The sequence below is a fragment of the Scylla paramamosain genome, chromosome 1 (assembly GCF_035594125.1).
Source record: "Scylla paramamosain isolate STU-SP2022 chromosome 1, ASM3559412v1, whole genome shotgun sequence".
NCBI lineage: Eukaryota > Metazoa > Arthropoda > Malacostraca > Decapoda > Portunidae > Scylla > Scylla paramamosain.
In genome coordinates this window covers 35,142,660-35,168,014 of record NC_087151.1, presented here as the reverse complement: position 1 = coordinate 35,168,014, position 25,355 = coordinate 35,142,660, and the positions used below count along the sequence as shown (strand labels likewise).

The following is a 25,355-nucleotide window of genomic DNA, read 5'->3' as shown; positions in this document are numbered from 1 at the left end:
GTTAGTTGCATTGTTGTAGCCTCTGTTTAATCTTATTTTTTGCAGGCTGTGGAATAATTACAGTATCTTATAACAAGACAGATGGTATTAAAAAGCATGTAATTAAACACCGATAAGCATTACACGACAACATTATTGCGGTGCACTCCTGTAAAATGTTATGTGGCATCATCATTGGAACAAGGGAGGAGGGGGGAAGAGAGTCTGAGCAACCTTGAAAACAACTGAGTGATGATGCCACATTGCCATGTGTGTGTGTGTGTGTTAGCCTGATGATGCCACATTGCCATGTGTGTGTGTTAGCCTATGTGGGATTGCTGACATGGTATAGACGTAGATAAATAGATTATATTATTATTATTATTGCTAAAAGTATGTTTGTTTGTTTGTGGTGTGCTTTGTTTTAGACCACCATATGTGGAATTGTCAGCATGGTATAGATAGAGATGGATGGTGTCTTTGATGTCAGGAAATAGAGTATGAGTACCATACTTATATTTTTTGTTTTAATCATGTATATAAAAGTTCTGTTTAAGGTTCTACAGAGTGTATCACTAAGAACTCCTACTTGCTTGCAGGATTGATGCAAGAGTGAAGGACAACTGCCTGCTACCTTGATGCAAGAAAGCTTAGGCCACCAATTTACTCCTCCTGCCTTGACAACTGATTTGTGCTGCACCTCACCAGTCCCTTCTACCCTGGGGAGCTGGGAGGGACCAGGAGGTGTGATCAGTGTAGGAGCACTCTGGGCTGGCAGGAGTTGAAGCCGCCATACATACTGTGGGAGAGAGATGGAGTGGATGATGAACGTTGCAAAACCTGAGCTACACGCCAGCCCAGCACTGCATGGGAGGTTGTTTTAGTGGTGTTGCTGTTGAGGCAACTCCAGCAACCTTTTTCCTCCAAAAAGATGTGTACAAACTTTGTAGAATTGCTTGTCGTGTTGAAAGAATTGTTATTTTGAGAGAATAAACTTTCAGTATAATTTGCCTTACAATTTTGTTCTAGTTTTGTCTTAAAATTGTTTTAGTTCTGTAAAAATAAAAAAAAAATAAAAAGCAAATAAAGTTGAGTGATGTGGTTGGTATCAAATTTCCCCCAGCAGTGAAGGAAGGAAGCCTGGGCCTGAAAATAAGGAGGGGCATGCATGTAAGACCTGAAAAAGTAGCAAAGGCCTGTAAGGAGGGGCATGTAAGGGCTGAAAAAGTAGCTGGGGCATGTAAGGGTTGAAAAAGTAGCTGCATGTAAGGGCTGAAAAAGTAGCTGCATGTTAGGGCTGAAAAAGTAGCTAAGTTTAAGCTGCCTTTTGCACATAGGGGCCCCGTCCCTCCCCGAGCCAGGGGAGTGTCAGGGTGTCTACAGAATTCCGACCCTCCCTGACTAAGGGGGAGGGACGGGGCCCCTATGTGCAAGAGGCAGCTTAAACTTTGCTACTTTTTCAGCCCTTGCATGCCCCCTCCTTACAGGCCTTTGCTACTTTTTCAGGCCTTACATGCATGCCCCTCCTTATTTTCATGCCCAGGCTTCCTCCTTCCTTCACTGCTGGAGGAAATTTGATACCAACCACCAGCATTCAGCTTCATTTACTTTTACTTTCAATTTTTCTTTATTTTTTTTTTTTTTTACTTTCAATTTTTCTTTACACAAACAAATTATTGTATTCAAAGTGTATTTATATATATATATATATATATATATATATATATATATATATATATATATATATATATATATATATATATATATATATATATATACAAGGGCAGCAGAGATGATGGCTGTTAGGTGTGTCAGGCAGGTTGCTGGGATGGACTCCAAGGGGCTGAGGTTTTTATCCAGGAAGCTGGGGTGGAATGAGGTGGGATGTTAAATATCATGCTGCCATTTTCAAACAAGCAAAAATGTGAATTCACAACACTTTTTTTTTGGGGGGAGGGTAAATTGTTCAAGGCAAAATTGATTGGGACTTCTAAGTTTGTGTTTTTGTGTTTTGAGTGGGAGGAAATATTATTGATGCAAGCTTAGGATAAGTACATAGAGAGGCTGTTTGTGAATGAAAAAAAAAAAATTACTTCGGAAGTTTTCTCTCTCTTCCCTACTTATCACATGATGAAAGGACAAGGACCGGTGTGGAAAGGCCATAGAAGGGATGGTGCGTGGAGGAGAATAAGCCACTCAATCAACCCACAATAGAAATAAACACAAAAACACCAGATTTCAAGCCAATACAACACCTCACACCAACACCACAATACTGCCTCACCTAGCCAGCTGCAGCCACATCACGGTGATCTCCCCCTCGTAGGTGATGGTGATGCAAGCCAGGTAGGAAGCGGCAAGGCACCCGTGACTGTCACAGGAGGGTTGGCAAGTGACACCATTTACTGTATCTGTAGAGCTGAGTGCCTTGAGGCCTGCAGGGTGTGCAGGAGGCGGCAAGGCACCCGTGACTGTCACAGGAGGGTTGGCAAGTGACACCATTTACTGTATCTGTAGAGCTGGGTGCCTTGAGGCCGCAGGGTGTGCAGCTGTGAGGGAGGGAGTGGGCATGTGAGAGAGTGAGAATGTCTACGAGAAGCTATATATAGGTTTTCAAGGGTGTTTTTGTGATAAGGAAAAAAAACATACACATACATTTTCCTCTCCCAAGGACCTCTCTTCTCTTCCCTCTTCCCTTTCCTCTCCCATAGAATTATACTCTCTCTCTCTCTCTCTCTCTCTCTCTCTCTCTCTCTGAATAAACTCAACACCAGGCATTTCAAGGTGCTTCCAGACATGCAGTGTGTGTTTGTCCGTCTTTCTCTCAATGTCTGTCTGTCTGATATTCTTCTCCCAGAAAAGTATTTCGTTGCCGCTGCTGCTGCTGCTGCTGTAGAGATCCAGTTTGACCCAGAAGTCCTCAGCTGACAACCTATAGGGTTCCTCCTGCTCCTGGCCGCTCCTGGCAGCTGCCGCACACTGTCAAACTAGATGGTCTTGTACTTGTGGGCACTGGTGGGGGGAGAGGTGGCTGGCTGGGCTGGGGGCTGTTTATCTGTTGTGGAGGGAATGGAAAACATTATTCATCTGTTCATATAACAAACCACTGTTCCTACAAAGGGTCACACACACACACACACACAGCTACAGGTAAATAGACAGATTTTATTGACCACAAAAAGACCGATTTTATTGACCACAAAAATACAAACTAAATAATACAAAGAATATAAATCAGGTTATGGTGATGGTGGTGATGGTGATGTACCTTGAGAGTTGGTGTTCCAGGTGATGTTCCCAGGTGTGGTAGAGGCAACAGGTGGGATGGTGGAGGGTGGTGTCACCTTGGTACTCACTGAAAATAATGCATCTTGAAAATAATGCATCTTCCATATAGAAATAAACAAATAAATAAATAAAAAATAAATAAATAAAGAGTTTCACCAGAAACACACACACACACACACACACACACACACACACAGATAGAGAGACAAATAGATAATTAGCACAACATAAAGCACACTGCATAATTCAAACTAACATAATAATCAAGCAAATTATATCAGATATAATCAAACATATAACTATTACACTGAACACATTAGACATAAATAATATTTATTTAATTTCATTTTAATCTATTCTGATGTCTAATCCAAGAATTGCATGCACAGATTTGATCTTTTACCTGCATTTATAACGATTTGTTAATTTGTTTTAACCCTATGCACAAAACCACCCAAGGGTTTAATCTACCGTACAGAGTATGTATAATTCAAGAGGTCTTTCCATCCACACCGCCCTTTGTGAGGAGGAACCCATCCATACGTACATTCCACTAAATTAAGTGAAAAGTAAATTAAAAGTCGTGTATAGAGGTTAAGTCTGATGGACGGAATTTTAATCAGGTTTTATAGTTACAACCCTCCACAATGCAACCAAGATTACCATTTATATTTCATCCCGCTCTTTCCCCCAACTCTCTCTCTCTCTCTCTCTCTCTCTCTCTCTCTCTGTGTGTGTGTGTGTGTGTGTGTGTGTGTGTGTGTGTCATTGGATTCTATAAAAGTTCTTAGTGTCGTGCAGTCTCCATTAAGAAGTAATTACTTATGGTTCCCCTAACATCAATGTACCACACGAACAAAAAGTCTGTCCAGATACTTCATGTACTCAGGGATTATTTTGTAGTGTACAAACACGCATATGGGAGTGGAGTGCTTATAAAAGTATCCATGACCTTGCTCTCTCCCTAACTTTACTACTACTACTACTACCACCACTATTAACAGGGATGCTACTGCTGCTGCTGCTATAAATACTGCTGTTGCTGCTGCTGCTGCTGTTGTCATTGCTTTAAATAATACCCGTATCATTCCTGTTACTGCTACCATAACCACAATCATGATCGCAATAATATAAACATAATTGAACCAGATAGTAACGATGTGTACACCGTATACATATAGAAAAAAAAAAACCTACAAAAGAATGAAAATATTTCTGACGGAGAGTTTATTTCAAGGTGATTGAGGACGACATTTTGTTGCGAGGCCAAGAATTAATCCGTCACACAGTTCCCAGCATTCAGCTCTGCTAATTAGTTCGGAGCGACGAGCAAGACGAGCACAGCCATATCACTCCTCCTCAACTTTCTTCCCTCCCTCCTTGTCTACCCATTTCTCCTGTCTCTCATGTTCCTGAAATTTGAGAGAGAGAGAGAGAGAGAGAGAGAGAGAGAGAGAGAGCGGGGTAGGGAGTAAGGGAACGCGGTTGGCTTTCGTAATATCACTTGATACGATTAGATTAGAAAAAAAACGTAAAGTATACGAGAATGCTAATGATATATAAGTAGCGCCTCCAACTTGCCAAAAACTCCTTCAATAATAAAGTGTCTAAATCGTTCAAGATCTAATTCTCCTTGTGATTGCTGGCACCTAGCCAAAAACATCTCCAATAACATTGCCTGAAAAGCCTTTGCTAAAAACTCTACCTTGAATGATTCAAGACTCGTTCCTCTCTCTCTTCCACCCTCCGACTACTTCATGCAACCCATTAAGATCCTTCGCAGTGACGTCTTCCATGCCCTCACTGGCCCAAACCCTCGGAAGGCTTATGGACCTGAAGGGGTCCCTTCTGTTCTCCTTAACTGTAACTCTGTGCTTGCCCCTTTGCTCGTCAAACTCTTCCAATCTGGCAAATATTAAGGCGTGACTGCCCCTTCGTCACCCTTTGACGACCTTAACATTTACTTAAACTGTATTAGGGCAATACTAATGAGTAAAACAATTTCTCCGAGGCCTCTGTCAGCCACTTTAAATAAGTTATGCCATGTCACTAAATTGCTTGACATTTGGTGGTATGAATATATTACGTATATTATATTGTGTGACAATGGCTAATGACTTTCCTTAACACTCACTTGTTGTTTAATGGATGTCATGCCCCGTAACGCCACCCAATAAGTCACCCTATCCTACTTACTGGCCAGTGGTTATCAAGGGAGTTATCCATGGGAAGCGAACACTGGGCAGCATGTAGATCTCCGGATGTTCTGCCCGGCTATCAGACTCCTCATGTAGGAATCTTCAAATTGTGTATTCAAATGTATAGTTGTTCGGATGGGCACAATCACTAAATTTGTACTAACATCCGTCTTCTTCGGTGGCGTAGCAACGACTCCCGTTTGCATACGAGCTGTGTCGCTTCTCCACCTCGCTCGGCTTCAGTTGGAGCTCCGAATAGATGAAATGATACTCTTTGGTGGTGCATTCCTTAAGTGTCTTTAACCTAATTTCTTTACTACCCTAAGTAATCTTGATTACTTATAGTAAGATATTATACTAGTGTTTCCTATATTATTTACAATAATTTACAATGTTAGCTCCCTCGTCCATACGCTCGTCTCGAAACCAGTCGTTGCTATCAGTCTCGTTGAGTGCGTTTTCTTTGACAGTGCACGTACTTCGTGGCATATATGTCTGTAGGAATAAATATTTCCCACATCCTGCTCTGTCTCTCAACATCTCCCTTTCCGCAGTAAAAGGCTGAATAAAAGCTGAAAATGCAGACAAAACATTAAAAATAGAAAAAGCAGAAAAAGCAGAAGAAAAAGAAAAGTAGAAAAGCAGAAAAATATGAAAAAAAGGCAGAAAATGCTACGTCCTTTCTCACTCTTTCTCACTCATAAAATTTAATTTTCATTATTTATCACTCTCATTCTATTCAACAGTTATCAGAATTGTTCTTACTTTCAAACACACACACACACACACACACACACACACACACACACACACACACACAGAAAGAGAGAGAGAGAGAGAGAGAGAGAGAGAGAGAGAGAGAGAGAGAGAGAGAGAGAGAGAGAGATTAGTTCAAAATAAAAACTGTACGCTGCAGCTGTTTTCAAGACTTAATTAAGACGCCAGGAAGTTTCGATGACTCATCATTTTGAGGCTGGTGTTTATTTACCATGGTATTTTGCGTAAAATTTTAAGGTCATTGTTTTGGTGTCTAACGTATAGGACAATCCACTTTTTTGTCCTTTTTAAGATGATTCAAGTGCCGTTTATAAGCCGAAATATACGCTACTTCATGTTTTCTTCTTGTACTGTATTTTTTTTTTTCTGTGATAGGTTATATATATATATATATATATATATATATATATATATATATATATATATATATATATATATATATATATATATATATAAAAAGAACATAAGAAATAAAGTAAGCTGCAAGAAGCCAGCATATCTACACGTGGCAGTCCCTATATGAAATGTATATACTTATTTTTACCTATTATCCCCACCCATAAATCTGTCTAATCTTCTCTAGAAGCTCCCTAATGACTCAGCACTAACAACTTGATTACTGAGTCCGTTCATTCATCTACCACTCTACTTTGAGAACTAATCTCTTCTTATCTCTTTTTGAAACCTAAATTTTTCAAGCTTTAACTCGTTATTTCTTGTTCTATCCAGGTTACTGATCCTAAGAATTTTGCTCATGTCCTTGTTATTGTAACCCTTATACCACCTAAAAATTTCTATCAGTTCCCCTCTTAACCTACGTCTCTCTAAAGAATGTATATTTAATAGCTTCAATCTCGCTTCGTAAGGAATACTCCTCATCCCCTGTATCCTTCTAGTCATTCTCCTTTGTACTGATTCTAATAGACCCATATCCTTCCTGTAATATGGGGACCAGAAATTCACAGCTTAATCTTGATGAGGTCTGCCCAGCGCCAAGTATAACTTTGATATTACATCGGGACTTCTACTTTTAGCACTCCTGAAAATTAATCCTGACACCCTATTTGCCCTGTTTCTGGCTTCTGTGCATTGCTTTCTTAGATGGAGTTAAGAGTTAACTATAATTCTTAATTCTTTTTCGTACCCTGAACCTACCAGAGCTTTGTTGTTTATTGTGTACCTACTGTGTGGATTTCCTCTACCTACACTAAGTACTTTGCATGTGTTGATATTAAACTGCATTTGCCATCTGTCTGTCCATTCGTTCATCCTCTCCAAATCTGCCTGTAAGACGATGGCATCCGATTCTGACCCCATTAATCTTCCTATCTTTCTGTCATCCGCAAATTTACTGACATCACTACTGATTCTACTATTGAAGTCAATGATATCTATTAAAAAAAACAATGGCCTTAATACAGTTCCCTGTGGCATCCCACTTATTACTTGACCCTACTCAGATTTAGAGCCGTTTATTACAACTCTCTATCGCCTGTCGCTTAGCCATCACCTTATCCAGTGTAACACCTTCCCATCTATTCTGTGCGCCCTAACCTTTCTCAGGAGCCTCTGATGGGTTACCTTGTCAAACGTCTCACTAAGTCCAGATATAAGATGTCATAATTATCACCATTATCTGCTGCCTCGTAAACCTTACTGTAAAAACTTATCAAGTTCGTCAGGCAAGACTTCCTCTTCGTGAAACCGTGCTGTGACTGACTTGTGAAGTTATGTTTGTCTAAATGCTCCCTAATGTTCTTCGGTATTACTGATTCCATTGTTTTTACCTACAACTGAAGTTAAGCTGCCAGATCTATAATTAGACGTTAAAGTTTTTATCTCCTTTCTTAAAAATGGGTACTGCATTCGCCTGCCTGCACATTACCGGTACCTCACCTAACTCAAGTGATTTCCTAAAGACAGAAACTAAAGGTTCACTAATAACCTCTTTGCATTCCTAAAGTATTCTGGGATATATTTCATCTGCTCCTGGTGTCTTGAACTTTTTTCATCCTATCTCCTGCTCCACTATCTCCTTCCTTATAATAATACCAGTCAGCTTCTCTTTCTCTTCTGCTCTAAACATCTGCTCACTATTCAGCATCTCCAGCATGTTTTCCTGGGTGAAGACAGTTAAAAAATATTCGTTCAGAATTTTACTAATCTCCTTCTCAGAATTATCCAGCTCCCCATCTGCTGTCTTTAATGGACTTATTGTTCCTCTTTTCTTCGTCCTATATAACTGATAAAATCCTTTGGGGTCCGTCTTCGCCTACTTTTCCTGACATATCTAACCAAGTTTCTGTTAAAGCAATGATATCAAGCTTCTCTGCACACGTCATTCCTCTAAGCAAGTCTATTTAATTCAAAATACTTCAACAATTTGTGAAGTAAACACTCAAGCTATTCCTCGCCTTCTCTGAGCTAGTTATCTTTTTAGTTTTAACTAATTTCTCCTTCATTTCGTCCTCACATCCCTTTCCTCCCCCCAGACTAACGAAAAAAGCGCTGGAGTGCAGTTACCCGTTCGAGTGTTCCGACCAAAACCCGAACACCCTGGCGTGATAAATGCACTCCATCCCTGGCGTACAAGGTGTCCCTACCATAGAAAAGGTTCCAGTTGTCAATGATCGTCCATCCAATACTCTTACAGTGATTCGCGAGCCTGCGATGCGATTCACTGTAATATCCCTGGACAGATACTCAGCACCAGCTCTCCTCCTCGGCAAGACATCACATACCACAGAGATCCCTTCCTGATCCCAAATCTTATCCAAAGCCTGTCGAAACTTCCCGAACAGTTCCCCACTCCTGCCCTTACCGAGAAAAACAATTGGCTTGGTCCCATCTTTTTCCTGGCGTGCGTCTAACCTATCTGCTACTTTCCCTATTCTAGTCCCCGGCAAACACACCCTTGACCTACGCTTCCTATCTCTAGCACAAAAACGCACTAAGTGCCTAATCTGACTATTACCAAGCATCCCCATCTGGGGAGGAGACCACAAATGTCTCCAGGTCGGACCGCTCTTCTGGTATCGACTGTTAAGTGTCTTGACATCGCCCTCAACGTTTTCTTTATGAACGTCTGCAACATTCGCTGTCTTAGATTTAATTTCCAATCTATAGAACACCACCTCTCCTCTACTAAACCTCATCTTTTCCTTACTGAAATACAGGAGTCTGAGGCAACTGACAGTAGCCCTTATTTTGTTCCCTCCTGCTTTCTCTATCCTCATTTTCAATCCAAAGCCGGATGTTGCATTTATGTGCGCAATGACTTAACCTGCACTTGCACCCACGCTCTCGAATCTTCCGAGTTTTCTATCATCTGGGTACGACTACAAAGTTACTCTCAAACTAAATTTACCTGTGCCGTATACCTCTCACCTAACTCCTTTGACTTTTAGAAATTCTTTGACTACTTAACTTCTAAAGTGGAACACATTCTGACTCTTCCCTTTTGCATAGATCTCCATTCTTTTAGACTTCAATGTTCACCACCAGCCTTGGCTTTCCTCTCCCTTCACTGACCATCCTGGTGAACTAGCCTTTAACTTTGCTATCCTCCATGACCTAGAGCAACTGGTGCAACACCCTACTTGTATTCCTGACCGTCTTGGAGATACGCCCAACATTCTTGACCTTTTCATAACCTTCTGTTATGCTGTTACCCTGTCTTCCCCGTTGGGCTCCTCCGATCACAATCTCATACCTGTGTTTTGTCCTATCGCTCCAATCCCTCGTCAGGCTCCCCCGAAGCGGAGGTGCCTCTGGCGTTTTGCCTCTGCTAGTTCGGGGGACTTGAGGAGGTACTACGCTCATTTTCCTTGGAATGACTACTGCTTCCGTGTCAGAGACCCGTCTTTGTGTGCTGGGCTCATAACAGACGAGATAGTACCTTGTATGGAGGAATACATTCCTCACTCTTTCTCTCGACCTACACCTTCGAAACCTTGGTTTGGAAGGTCTTTGGTTTGGTTCTTCTTTCTCTCATCCCTGTTCCGTCCACCTCTCTAATGCAAAAAAGTTAACCAGTATTCTCAATCATTCATCCCTTTCTCTGGTAAACTCTGGAACTTCCTGCCTGCTTCTGTATTTCCACCTCCATATAACATGAACTCTTTCAAGAGGGAGGTTTCAAGACACTTATCCTGTATTTTTGACTACCGCTTCGGACTCTTTTCGCGGACCAGCACCTCAGTGGATCTTTTTTTTTTTTTTTGTTGCCCTCCCTACATAAAAAAAAAGATTGAGAAGGCAATGCTACATTTATAATTAATGATATAAGCATTCTTATTTAATGAATTGATTTACTATTTACTTAATGCAAAGGTTATATAGATAAGAGAAGTTCTATTTTTGGGGCCGGTAAAAATTTCAATATTAACGCGTCCTGCCGTGATATATATATATATATATATATATATATATATATATATATATATATATATATATATATATATATATATATATATATATATATATATATATATATATATATATATATATATATATATATATATATATATATATATATATATATATATATATATATATATATATATATATATATATGTGTGTGTGTGTGTGTGTGTGTGTGTGTGTGTGTGCACATATGCGTATGTAAATACTCTATAATGCTAATATTTGACGATAAAAGTTTTTTAATCTGAAGTCGACGTCCACGCACTTGAGCATAATTCCATGGACGAATAGCGGCAGTAGAAATTTTCTCCATTTCAGCAGTGGCAGCTATAGCATCAACTTCTGTCGCCATCGTTCAAGACAAGGAATGTATAATAAGTAGTAGTGTTGTGGGTTTAAGTTTGGAGGAAAGCAGTGGTGCTGCCACCTGACGGCAGCAAGTACGAATATTCAAGAAAAACGTTTTCAGGGATATCTTAAATATTATTAATTTCGTTTTACCTCATTATGGATTATAAAGTCAAAATAATTATCATTCTTATGTATGTTGCATGTGTATTGACAAAAATAATAAAATAAGGATAAACAAGAAAATATAACGAGTGACAGTAATAATAATAACAACTGCAATCACAACAACAGCAGCAACAACAACAACAACAACAACAACAACAACAAAATAAATAAACGGTAATAAAAAAAATAAATAAATGAACTCAAAGAAACTGATATTTACTTTTTTTCTTTTTTTTTTTCTTTTTTTTTTTTGAGATACAGTTATTAAGATAAAATCACTTCCACACATCAAGGGCAGAACACACACTTAAGACAGTATGACACAGCACATACGCCCTATTATTAAAGCAACAATTAACAACTCCATATAAAAACATTTCTGTACAGCAATGGAAGGCTGAAGTGGCAGGGAACATGCCCAAAAAGCTGCTGTGCATTGCATATTGAGAACAAATCACTATTTACACCATGACGCAAAGAAAAAAAAAAAAAACTTAGTTTATCCAACATATGCAGTGCTACTTGTATAAGGCAAATATTATTGCAATTTATGACCTTCCCATCTTCTGAGAAACATAATTCTATATGACCTAATGGAAGCCAATGATGTGCACTCACATCTTGAGTGCACAAGTTTCTTACATGATTTTCCATATCAGAAGACAGATCATGCATTACTTATACTTTCAGGACAATCTTCCCTTGAAATACAATAGAAACAATTTTCTAAGCAAAATCAGTATAACAATTAGTAAAAAGTTTTATTAAAACAATATAAAAAAATAATAAGTAAATAAACGAAATTACATGTTCATAAATTTGAGAACACAGAAATAAAAAGTCATTACAATGACCTAAAGCTACAGAATCACTACACTTTATGTAGCTTTCTTGATAGGTGTCATATGTTTAACACTAGAAACTCTTTCGCAATGGGATAATCGTGATAGTATTTCACAAGACAGCTGACTACATCACAAAAGAGCAAATTGGGGCAACTGTGAGTAAAACCAGGCCAGATAATATGGTTATGCTAGCAACAACTGGTGTTCAGTGTCTGGTTTGGGAGAGGCAACTTAATGTCCCAGAACCAAAGCCAGCAGTATTCATGCCAACGGCCACCTACCACATCTGTCCACATCCAGGCCCACCAAGAGTAGGATTTCTTCAAGATTCATAAATTCTACTAATCCCTCCTCAGGAAAAGAAATTGCAGGACTTTGGAGTTTGGGAGACATCCGATAAGAATCACAAGCATACTCATTGTGTAAAATTTCCCTTTTAAACTGCCTAAAGAGAAAATAATCTTAATTTTATTACTCCACAAGATGTTTACATTAAATGTCAGTAAATAAGTATACTGATATAAGATTAATTTCCACAGAAACTGAGTAGATTATAAATTATGAGGGAATTATTATACGGGTATAGGAGAAGAAATCATTATAAATTATGAAGAATTAATATGCGGATATGGGAGAAAAATCAGATAATTGGCCAGGATAGTCTTGAATTGTAAGCAGGAACACAAACTGTTGTAATGATACGCTAAAAGAAATATAACAGAAAGAAGAAAAACTTATCATATTGTAATTACTTCAATATCCACTGAGGATTATGTATGATGAATGAGCACAGATGGTGCACCTTCATTACTTACTTGTCACCAAATTTGTCACTACCTGCTAGCATCCATTTTATTTTGCCTGCATTTGTTATTATTCTTGTAATTTAATTATTTCTCGATACATCTTTTTTTTTATCTGATTCACGTAAGGGATTGACTTTGTACCAGCATTACAATTAGGTATTAAACTTTTATTTGCTACCGCATGCCTGTAAATGCAGAATAAAAGAATAAAAAAATGCGTATCCTCACGTAACGTTTCCACACGCAATTCAAATGTAGGTGCAATGAGTCTGTAATAATTTCCCACACTTGTGATATATTGTAATAATTTCCCACACTTGTGATATCCGCTCTGACATAGCTACGTAATTGTTTCTGCCTAATTCATTTGCAGTGCCTTAAGTTGTACGAATGTGCTTCTGTCGCTATGCAGGTTCGTGGTAACAGCAACAAAATTTAGTTGCTATACGCTTCAAGTGGGCAGCCACTTGGCGGTAGAAAGGATTTGCCTTCTAGATAATTTCAAGAGAGCCATCTGACCCCCCCTCTTCACATTCTTTTAAGTACCGCTTACCAGTTAGAACCGAGTGTCTATAATCAATGCTGGTTGGTGTTCTCCGTCCAGCCGTCCCCACACTGTCACAACCCAACTTTTGGGCCAATAGATGCCTCTCGTGAAATCGCCTCACTGGGTTTGTCTGATGGTGCCACCACTTGACTTGGACTGATATGCCTCCCCTGTCTACCGCGCCCACTTGACTTTGGCGTGACCCTTATACTCATTTTTTCACACGCGTTTTCACATATCCATGATGTCGTTCCCTATTTTCATCTCAACATCAATGTGTTGCTAAGTGGAAACAGATATGTAGACGTCGGTTACCTGCCGAACACACACACACACGCACACCAGACTTGGGATCATGTAAAAGAAAGAAACTATCATGTTCCCTATATTTATAGGAGCAAGCACAAGAGTAAGTGCACAAGCTTCGTGAACCACTTAAGTCCTTAATTACATACTTGAATAATATTTTGAATTTCTGTGGTAATGCCAGCGTCTCACTTGATATTTGTACTGTAAGTGATGGCATTAAACCGTAAACATGAAAAGTGACGGGAATTTAACGTTACAACTTTACATTTGCATTCATCAAGAGCTGCAACCTGAACAAAAAATCTTGCTCATAGTAATAAGGAATAATAAAAATAATAATAATAATAATAATAATAATAATAATAATAATAATAATAATAATAATAATGACAGTTTTTCAACAGTTGCTTGGTTTGTTAACCAAACTGTATTTGCAATAATCAGGGACTGTTTAAGACTGTAAAAAGTAACATCACTAAGCTCTGTAGCTTGACGCTATAAGACAGGCATCTTGACCGAAACAACAATGATTAGCTCACTGGACCTCTTAGCTTCTCCAGCACATAATATCATCACGTTAAGGCACGAATTTGAAAGAAGATTCATAGACAGCCAAGACTCACTGTTTTCTGTCTGTCTTCCCACCCTCCCCACCCCACCTCCAACCCCCGTCTCTCTCTCTCTCTCTCTCTCTCTCTCTCTCTCTCTCTCTCTCTCTCTCTCTCTCTCTCTCTCTCTCTCCCTCCACAAGGACTAATGACAATTGGTATTTGAATGATGATGTTTATTACTCATGGAGATTATTTTCTCTTGTATTCTTTACCCTTCTTTCGTGCAACATACCTTTTTTTCTAGACTTTTTTTTTTTTTTTTACAATGTAGTGCTTTATTAAGTACAAATATTTGTTCTACGATTTAATATAGAAGGATGCGTATACATTATGAGTATGTCAATGTCTCATGATTTACATTCAGTATAATGCTCATTCGTCGCTTGAATAAAGGCCACATGGAAGTACTCCATTCTCTTAGATTTTCTCCTTTCACAACATTCTAACTCAAGAGGCACCATTCAACCAACAGGTTGGCACCTGTCAGACGTGTCCTTTACTATTGAATTGCGCTTTGTATGTGCTAGGTATTCAATAACCTCAGTCCACAGAGAGGCCGGCTGGTCCGTCTCGTCAACGTCTAGCATATCTCACCGATTTTTTTTTTTTTTTTCGGTCGTCCTTGACCTTACTCAAATCCTTATCTACATGACTTTTTCTCTTTTAACTTTTGCTGCATTGTCAGAAGCTACATCACTTTGTTTTTATTTTTCTAGATATCTCATACTCCGTCTGTCCCACGGCCGCTACACCTAATAAACTTTACTTTTTTTTTTTTTTTTTTGTCACGGTGACCAATGGATGAATGTCAGTATACACTAAAACTGATGGATATCGACAAAGAAAGGAATGCAGCATTTTCCATTCTCTCTCTCTCTCTCTCTCTCTCTCTCTCTCTCTCTCTCTCTCTCTCTCTCTCTCTCTCTCTCTCTCTCTCTAGATGATAACTTTTGATGGCCCATATTTCTTATTTTGACATTTCTTTGTCAGACTCATAGTATATTTCGATTTACCCGCATGTGAGCGAAGGTTTCTGCTTCACAACTCGCGCAACTATCGCCTCATCACTACAGCTCGAGCTCGAGCGGGCAAAATGCGCGAATTATATGCCATAACTCACTATGCGAATAGCCATTTTTGGTTGACACCATCAGACCCAACAGTTACTGTAGAATCAAGATGTACTGTAAAAATTTGGCAAAAAAAAAAGAAAAGAAAATGGTATTACAACGAGCTGAATTGTGAGTGTTAAAAAGTGTTTATAACATGTTTTACTTATGCTCGCTATTTTCAACAATTAATCATTGAATGCTGAAGTATATTGTTACATTAGGTAGGAAAAACTCTCGTGAACATGATAGTGTGATCAGAATGCAGGTAGTGAAAACACAGTCATTCATAGCAACATGTTACTCGCCGCAACCATCACGGCTGCGGAGTCTAAAGATTAGAAGCTCCCCCAAACCACTGCGGGAAGGTCCTGTAAGTTGCTTCGCAGCTTATTTTCTTTTTCCTTAAGATGCCGCATTTTCATATAAAATTGTCAATGTTTCCAAAATATTTTATCTTAATCATTTAGTTTTATAACTGGCTTATAATACTGCACTAGACTTCAGAATCTTCTCCGATGAATCGGAGAAACGTGGTTAAACCACAAGCTCCTATCTCTTCGCGTCGGTATAAGGAACAGACACTGGAACTGAACACCCCAGTGTGGACGGGCATCATCCTCAAGAACTTATGTGCTAATCGTCAGGGTTCGTTGTCGTCTGGCAGTTTTTTTTTTTTTTTTTTTTTTTAACCTGTTCAGACGAAGTTTAACCTCACAGGCTGTGGTAATCCTTCTCTATCTTTCTGCATGTACTGTGGTGAGTACCACATTGATAAATGTTAGCAGTTGTTTATTTGCGTCTGTAGGATGTCGTCTGTAGGGTTCTCATGTTGCACTTAGTCGCTAGTTCATCTCTGCCACGTTTTTATCCATGAACCAGTATGCTGAGCCACTCAGGTTACATGTGTTTTTAAGAGGCCACACACAGGAGGCGACAATCGCTGCGTTTTCATGATGTCGCACCTCATTGGCTGGGGTAGAGATGGAACAGGAGGCAATGAGAGGACAACCACAGTTGGGCCTCCAAGTGAATCGTGGAGAAATTGGATCTTCATCGTGGTATTTCTTGAAGATATGTCATCTTGTATTTGTGCAAGCAGATCGTCGAAGGATTTGATCGACATTCTCAGGTAGTTAAAGAACTTGGGTTCAACCCATGTTCTCATAAATTTGGATATAGTGGGTAGGGGAAGGGATAATAAGGAGAGACGCTTGACTGTAAACGCCGTGTGTGAACAGTCATCCGACATAAGCGCTTCTGGAGTCGGGCCACAGAAATCGCTTCGATTGAATTGGAAAGCTAGAATGTGTGAAAATTTGCGGCTAAGCGAGGTTCGGCTACGTGCTCTGGATTTCCAAAGCTAAAATATGTGTCATCGTTGATAAACACAGCCTTGTATGGGTGCTATCTTTTCATGCCTATATTTGTCCCATCACTCATTCACACGAACCTATTATTTCTACGTACCGCACTGATTAAATATCCCCTGCCTTACCTAACACACCCACTGGCCTAAAACAGATGTGTCGTCTTTCTAACCCTGCCTCGTTTATAAGTTGCTATTTAGTATGCAACATTTTAAACAATGAGTGTGGTCACACATCTCTTAATTTCCATTTATAGTTTGGTATGTCATGATTGCCATTCAAAATCTCGTGCGCGTATTCACATTTGGTTCAATCTAGGAAGTGTTAAACTCAGTGAACTTCATGAAACGTTGCCTTCTGCACATGCACAGTCGATGCTATAGGAAAAATGGGACAAGGCAAGTGTCTGTAGTATTGCAGTATTGGTGTCTTTCTATATTCTATTACTAGTTCATGTATTTGAGTTCTCGTGAAAATACTCAGTTCTAACATTCATCGTATCGCAACCTCTCCATATCTCGAGAGGCACTACTTAACAGGCACCTTATCACTCCTTGACCTTGCCCTACGTCGATTATTTCAAATTCCTCTGCACTGTGCATAGGGTGGATCCGTCACTTCGTCTCGCCAGCGTCTGACCAACAGCAACCAGTTTTTGTCCAACTCCTTAGCCTTATCCAGCCACTTACATATATATATATATATATATATATATATATATATATATATATATATATATATATATATATATATATATATATATATATATATATATACGAGGTGTGTCATTAAAGTTCCAGGACTGGTGTCCTAAAAGATGAATTTCAAACCCAAGCCACAAACCACCATATTTCCCCTTCAAAGTAATCCTTCTGGAGTATACAACTGCGCTCCCAACCCTCTACAGTCACTAATCTTTTTCTTACGTGCTTTTAAAATCATGTCCTCTGTTGCAGGTCGTTTAACAATGAGCGCTGAACAGCGAACAAACTTGAAGTTTTTGGTGCAGTTGGGGAAAACGCCGTCAGAAGCACTGGGTATGCTGCAAAAAGTGTACGGGGATGAGACAATGTCACGCTCACGTGTTTTTGAGTGGTGCAAGAGGTTCAAAGAGGGCCGGGTGGACGTGGAAGATGACCCCAGGAGTGGAAGACCCTCAACGAGCAGGAATGAGGCCAATGTTGAGCGTGTCAAGCAGATGGTGCGTGACGATCGTCGGTTGACTGTTCGAAAGATCGCAGATGAGCTTGGCATGAACCACAACAGCGTGTGGAAGATTATCACTGAAGATCTGGGCATGCGGAAAGTCTGTGCGAAGATGGTGCCGAGACTCCTGAACGATGACCAGAAGGGACGACGCATGCAGGTGTGTCAGGACATCCTCGAGCGTCTGGAAACTGAACCAGACTTGCTCAGGAGAGTCATCACCGGCGATGAGTCCTGGGTATTTGAGTACGACCCGGAGACCAAACGCCAGAGCCTTCAATGGAAGAGTCCGGCGTCGCCACGGCCGAAGAAAGCAAGGCAGTCCAGGTCCAGCTTCAAGGTCATGTTGATCGCTTTCTTCGATGTGAGGGGCATCGTCCACTGCGAGTTCTTGCCACAGGGCCAGACAGTCAACCAACATGTGTACAAAGAAGTACTGCGGCGTCTGCTTCGTGCAGTGCGCGAGAAGAGGCGGGAGTTGTGGCAGGGCAACTCGTGGCTGCTTCACCACGACAATGCGCCTGCTCACAATGCCCTGAGCATCAGAGAGTTCTTGGCCAAGAAGAACATCGCCGTGCTGGAGCAACCGCCCTACTCACCTGACCTCGCTCCGTGCGACTTCTTCCTCTTCCCCAAGCTCAAGGAGGTCATGAAGGGGACCCGTTTTGATGATGCGGACGACATCAAAAAGGCCGTGACGACGGAGCTGAGGAGCATCCCGCAAGAATCCTTCCAGCAGTGCATGCAAGCCTGGCAGAGAAGGATGGACAAGTGCATGCGGTGCCAGGGGGATTACTTCGAAGGAGATAACCTATAGTTTGTAGCCTGGATGTGAAATAAAACTTGTGTGGCACCAGTCCTGGAACTTTAATGACACACCTCGTATATATATATATATAACAAAAACTGGTCGCTGTTGGTCAGACGCTGGATGGATATATGTTGGATATATATATGCTGGATGCTATATGTTAAAACTATCACTGAAATCAACCCTCTATCTGACCACATGTGCATTATTTAATAAAGGACAACGAACTAGCGATCTTTATATATATATATATATATATATATATATATATATATATATATATATATATATATATATATATATATATATATATATATATATAATCTTGGTCATCATCCCATGAGGATTTCCCTTAGACACATCTTGACATCTTAGAGCATATAACTCCAGTTCCTAAGGTTTCTTCATACAGTTTCTATCCACGTGTCAATATCTTTGTCTCAAATTTTGTTTCTGGCTGTTCTATTGACCCAGAGTACAATCCCTATTCTTGTAAACCTATTAACAGCGATGTTCCGCAGGGTTATGCCTTACTATCCATTCTGCATATGTTGGCATAAGGCAAATACTGAGGATATATTAAGGTATAAAGAGTTAGTCACTGGATATCTGTTAAATGTTCCCCTACCGGAAGATATGTTAATGTGTAGAAATAATATGTGCACCCAGCATGAAATGGAAATAGCAGCATTTTATGATCATATCACCAATGCACTTATAAAGGCAAGTAAAGAGTGTATACCAAGGACAAATTGTGGGAGAGTTAAGAAAATTGTGCCAGGCTGGAATGATTGTGTTGAGGGTTATTTTCGCACTGCTTTGTTTTGGCACAGGTTATGGGTAGACAGTGAACGACCTCAGCAAGGTCTCATTGCCGAAATACGCCGTACAACACGTAAATGTTATCACCAAGCACGCAAGATGGTTATAAAGCAAGAAGAGTTAATAACTACAGAGAAATTAGCTGAGAGTTTGCAGGCTAGTGCTTCTGGTAGACAGTTTTGGAGATCTGTAAGAAACAAGGGAAAACAGAAGAAAAAAACGCCTAAGGCAGTTGATGGAAAACATTGTCCTAAAGATATAGCTGATTTATTTAAAGGAAAGTTTGAAGAGCTTTACAACAGTACCTCATACGATACAAATGAGATGGATAGCTTAAAATCTGCCATCAACAGTGTAATTTCTTGTCAGAAAAATAGTAATGAAAGTATACTCTTGATTACGCCTGATGAGGTGCGTCAAGCACTGCGGAGAGTGAGGCCTGGAAAGGGAGAAGGTGAGGGTGACCTGATGTCTGACCATCTCATACATGCTGGTGATGTGTTATACGGACACTTGTCTGTACTGTTTTCAGCCATGTTGAGGCACGGTTTCTCTCCCCACAGCATGATGAAAGGGGTTATGATACCGCTTCCTAAAGGTCGTTGGGCAAATCTTAATACCAGTGAAAATTACAGAGCGATTACTCTTAGTAGTTTGATGAGTAAAATACTGGATAATATTGTATTGATGAGAGAAAGGGATAAACTATTGACCAATGATTTGCAGTTTGGGTTCAAAGAAGGAACATCCTCTACTATGTGTACAGCAATGGTGAGAGAAACTGTGTCTTATTATGTATCTAAAGGTACAACTGTTTATGGGTTTACTTTAGATGCAAGCAAGGCTTTCGACAGAGTTAATTATTGCAAATTATTTGATATTCTATTGAAACGTAATGTATGTCCTCTTATATGTAGATTATTGTTAAACATGTACGTAAATCAAAAACTAAGCGTAAGATGGAATGACTTACTGTCTAGTACATTTGAAGTGAGTAATGGAGTCAAACAAGGTGGTGTGATCTCTCCTATACTGTATTGTGTTTATGTAGACGGGTTACTCACGGAATTGCGAGACTCTGGCGTTGGCTGCTACATGGGTGGCACCTATGCAGGAGCCTTCGGGTTTGCTGATGACCTAAAAGGTCTAGCACCAAGTGTTTTTGCTCTCAAGAAGATGATAAGCATCTGTGTAGATTATGCATCGAGATATGACATTGTGTATAACGAAAAGAAAAGCAAATTAATAGTTTTCCACGGTAATAAAAGAAGTAATATAATTCCTAATGTAGAAATTAATGGTAAAACTATTGATATTATGGAGGAAATTGTACACCTGGGAAATGTTTTAGGAAGAAATATTTTTAAATGTGATACTTCTAAATGTGTGACTGATTTTTATCGACAATGTAATTCATTTTTATCCCGTTTTAAGGGTGGACTGTCACATGTAAGAAATACTTTGTTTTTTAAATATTGTTCTAGTTTTTATGGTAGTCAACTTTTAAATGTGTGTGATGGTAGCATGGAAGCGGTGTACCGAGCGTGGAGGGTTGCAGTGCGTCGAGTGTGGAAGCTGCCCTGGACCACACACTGTAGTCTGCTTCCTCACATTGCTAATGTTATGCCCCCAGAAATGTGGTTCGCAAAACGGGAGATTGCTTTTATAAACCAAATATTAACATCAGACAATATGGTTATAAGAACAATAGGAAGAATGGGGGTTTATGGAAGACATTCAATAATGGGCAGTAATGTAAGATATCTTTCATACAAATTTAATATGAATATTGGAGACATCAATAAGGTTTGGACGCAGCTGCAGTGTGACCAGTACGAACTTGCACGGACTGGTGCACAAATTCGTGAATTGTGTTTGATGAGGGATAGATGTGATACCACAATCTTAGATGTAAGGGAAACTAAGATGTTGATTGATGCTTTGTGCACCGAGTGACGTCGGATTCAGTATGATATTGTCTAATTTAGTATAAATTTATGTCTTTTTTTTTTTAATAATTAAATGAAATGTTTTTCTTTCTTTTAGTTTTAGTATGTATTTTAGTTTGTGTACACATCTTGTGTGAATAAAGAATATTGAATTGAACTATTCGCAAGTCATCATTTCAGTACCTTTTGTCCTATCGACTCCTACGCTGATTATAATAAGCGTAAAAGTGGTTAGGACAAAGAAATATATTTGAAGAATATCTGCATTCTTAAAAGTAATTTCTAAGACGCCGAAATCAACATAAATTGAACTTCGCGTGATGAAGCTACATTACTTCTTTTGTTTTATCATTATTTCAGAGTAAAGTAAGGCAAACTTTGCGTTGCTTGAGGTCTCAAAAGATCAATTCTCATACACTGAACACAACCTTTCAGATGTTTATCCCATCTCTTCAGTGAAATCTGACTATTCCACTCCTTTACACTGAACACATTTAGAGTGTCATTAGAGTGTTGCTTACACCAATAATTTACCTCCTGCTAACTGTTAACTCTGTACATGTTTGGATAACTGCTCCCACATATGGGGATCTTCAGTTCACTTAACTTACTAAACATGACGGAGGCAAAAGCTTTTCGTCTTATCGAACATATTTACAACAATAGACTAACTTGATCGTCTCCTCCATCGCCGTAAAGTTGCATGTCTTACTGTCTTGTACTGCTATTTTCATGGTTAATGTTCTTTTTTTTTTTGTGTGTGTGTGTGTGTGTGTGTGAACTTAATTTCATGGTTGTCATCCCTCCTGCGGCCTAAGACTACACTTTCACCATTATACTGTCCACTTTGCTACAAATGCAAAAATGAAACTATCATTACTCTTTCACCCCTGTTGATGGTGAAATCCGGATCTCTCTTCCCTTTTCTTTTTTTTTCACTATTTCTTCCTGACTTGAATTGTTAAAAAAAGAAAGGTGTATCACGTCACTTAAAAAAATAAACTGGCTGACTTTGGTTCTGTTTTTTTTGGGGGGTGGATATTATACGCAAGTTTTTCTTAATGATCTATTTCACCTATATAAATAGGTAAATAAGTACGTCAATAAATAAAGAAATAATATGAATATATATATATATATATATATATATATATATATATATATATATATATATATATATATATATATATATATATATATATATATATATATATATATATACAGAGAGAGAGAGAGAGAGAGAGAGAGAGAGAGAGAGAGAGAGAGAGAGAGAGAGAGAGAGAGAGAGAGAGAGAGAGAGAGAGAGATTAATTATAAATGCAAATCTCACCATTACAGATTAAGAGAAAAGAATCCATCAGATGAAATGTGTGCACTAAGTAGTGTCTGCTTTGTAATACTTGATCCAAGGTCAGTGGTGTCACAAATATTCGAGGCAATTTTCTTAGGTGCAATAATGTTTGTTGATATTTGAAATGCATTTCGCATTTTTTTCTTCTCGATATAATCATTTTACTTTTATGTTTGTTGCGCATTCAAGAATAAGAAGCGTTAAAACATTATTTTGGCCGCAAAGTCGACACATTTTCATCAGAATGGAGAAATCCATTTCATCTCACTTGGTGGAAATGGCACTCATAGCGGGCACAAGGCCGGTCACTCTGGTCAGCCGTAATCTACCTTCATGATCTGATGTTCAGTTACTTTCAGTATTTTTTTTTCTTTTCTATTGCTTATTCTTCGCTCGTTCCTTATAATAATAATAACAATAATAATAATAATAATAATAATAAACAAGAGAAGTGATTTTTTTTCAGTTATTTTAGTATTTGTGCACTTCCTTGGTATCACTTTATCTTGACCATTGTTGTCACATGTGGCAAAATTTACTACATGTGACGGTACAGAAGCATCATGGCTTAGCTTTACGTATTCGATGAAGAATTCACTGAATTTTTTTTTTCTATTTTCTTAATTTTCGCCCTCGTTCGATTGGCCTGAGACACTTATCGGACACAATGTAAGGTATAATACCGTCATATTTGTATAGAGTACTTCAGACGTGTGCACGCGATGTGGGAGGCGGCTCAGCATAGTAACGAGCGCTGGTGAGGTGTCGCGTACCGCGCTCGCTGCACACGGCACGCACAACACTATACCAACTTCTCCTAGTCTTTCTCTATTAATTCACTTTTTTATCTTTTTTTTTTTTAATTTGCAAATGCAAATAGATATTGGTAAAGAAGCATCCGTGGCTTAGCTTTAAGTATTCAATGAAGACCTCACTGAACACGTTTCATAAATGAAATTCTTTCCACCGTCTTAACTTTCCTTCTCGTTCACTGGCCTAAGACACTTTTGGGAAACAATGTAAGGTATAATGCCGTTAGATTTTTGTAACGTAATTTAGACGTGTGCACGTGATGTGGGAGACGACTCAGTATATTAACCAGCGCCCGTGAGCCGTAGCCTACCGCGTTCGCTGCACACGGCACGCACTGCACCACACCGACTTGTCATAGTCTTTCTGCCACTTTTCTTTTTTTTTTTTTTTTTTCAAATAATGTAACTGCAAATATGTAACACATTTTTGGTAATTACAAAAAACTATTTTTCAAGAAGTCACACACAGTGGATGGTCGTCCAAGGAATATATATATGGAGTAAATGTTTGTCATTGTCAGTAGATGTTTTAATGACTTTTCAAAGAAATGTAAGTAAGGCGGCATGAATATGAGACTGACTTCTTGGAACTGTGAAAACACCAAAGAGGATTGCCTCAACAAAACCCTAAGAGAATAAGCAAATACTAATTGAATAACAGCAATGATACTGCAAAACATAAAGAAAATATAATACACACATTCATTACATGACTGCAGCTACACATGATATTACCAATGGGTGGCGTGTCTTAAGTCATGTGTTCCTAGCGAGGCTGGGTTGACCGCTCCTGTTCATGGACTCTCTCTCTCTCTCTCTCTCTCTCTCTCTCTCTCTCTCTCTCTCTCTCTCTCTCTCTCTCTCTCTCTCTCTCTCTCTCTCTCAAAAATGTTTCAGGTGTGAGCGTCAGTGAGAGAGAGAGAGAGAGAGAGAGAGAGAGAGAGAGAGAGAGAGAGAGAGAGAGAGAGAGAGAGACCTTGATAATCAAAGTGGAATGATAAGACGTTTGCATTTCTAGACGGTTAGGAAAAAAAAAAAGGTAATCACAGGCTATGAGGCCTGGCCAGCGTTGTGAGAACATAAATCTCAGTTGTCCAGTCCTGTGGTTTGCCCTGAGGCGACGAAGTGGGTCACTGATGACAGGTCAAGCACCTATTGCATTACTATTACTGTGTTTTATCATTAATTGTAATACTTTATCAACATATTTTTCTTTCTGTTTTTAAAATAAGAAAATAACCCGAAAGAACTTAGCGATTATGATGTCTCAAGAATGTTTCCATTGCGACAATGCATGGCAGCGTCACTGAGTGGGTCACTCCCTGGCTTGCTCTGGGGTGAGTCACCGATGACAGGTGAAACATGCTTTGTATTGTTGCCATGGTGTCTTTTCCGTTAGCATTTTTTCTTCCTGCTGGGGCACGGAAGCATTCGGCCTAGGTTTGGGACTTAAGCCACGTAAACGCCCCGGGACACCGCCATCCATTGGGGATAGATTCCAGGGCCCGCCAAGCTCTGATGTTAGGGAGGGTCTTTGTTTCTAACGTTCGTAAACAGAGTATAGTAACTAGTTTTTAGGTAATGAAACGTATCCCTCCTCAATTTGACAAGGTCATTTAATGAA

At 39.3% G+C, this 25,355-nt stretch overlaps 1 protein-coding gene across 1 annotated transcript; it reads right to left on the bottom strand.

Annotated features, from left to right (window-relative positions):
- Window positions 1-24,026, bottom strand: LOC135108515 (uncharacterized). Its single transcript, XM_064019835.1, has 5 exons — window positions 22,899-24,026; window positions 3,248-3,334; window positions 2,264-3,034; window positions 1,755-1,843; window positions 1-778 (listed from the first exon to the last, which is right to left on the bottom strand). The coding sequence occupies exons 3-5, from the start codon at window positions 2,479-2,481 to the stop codon at window positions 681-683; spliced, it is 405 nt and encodes a 134-aa protein (XP_063875905.1). The 5' UTR covers window positions 2,482-3,034; window positions 3,248-3,334; window positions 22,899-24,026; the 3' UTR covers window positions 1-680.
- Between the last annotated feature and the right edge of the window lie 1,329 nt (window positions 24,027-25,355).

What these genes read in the sequence shown, in the direction of transcription:
- LOC135108515 (XM_064019835.1), bottom strand. Translation starts at nt 2,481, where the DNA reads ATGGTGTCACTTGCCAACCCTCCTGTGACAGTCACGGGTGCCTTGCCG. An exon ending in ATGTGGCTGCAGCTGGCTAG is followed by an intron (nt 1,844 to 2,263) that starts GTGAGGCAGTAT and finishes ATTCCACCCCAG; the next exon opens with CTTCCTGGATAAAAACCTCA. An exon ending in CATCTCTGCTGCCCTTGTAT is followed by an intron (nt 779 to 1,754) that starts ATATATATATAT and finishes TCTCTCCCACAG; the next exon opens with TATGTATGGCGGCTTCAACT.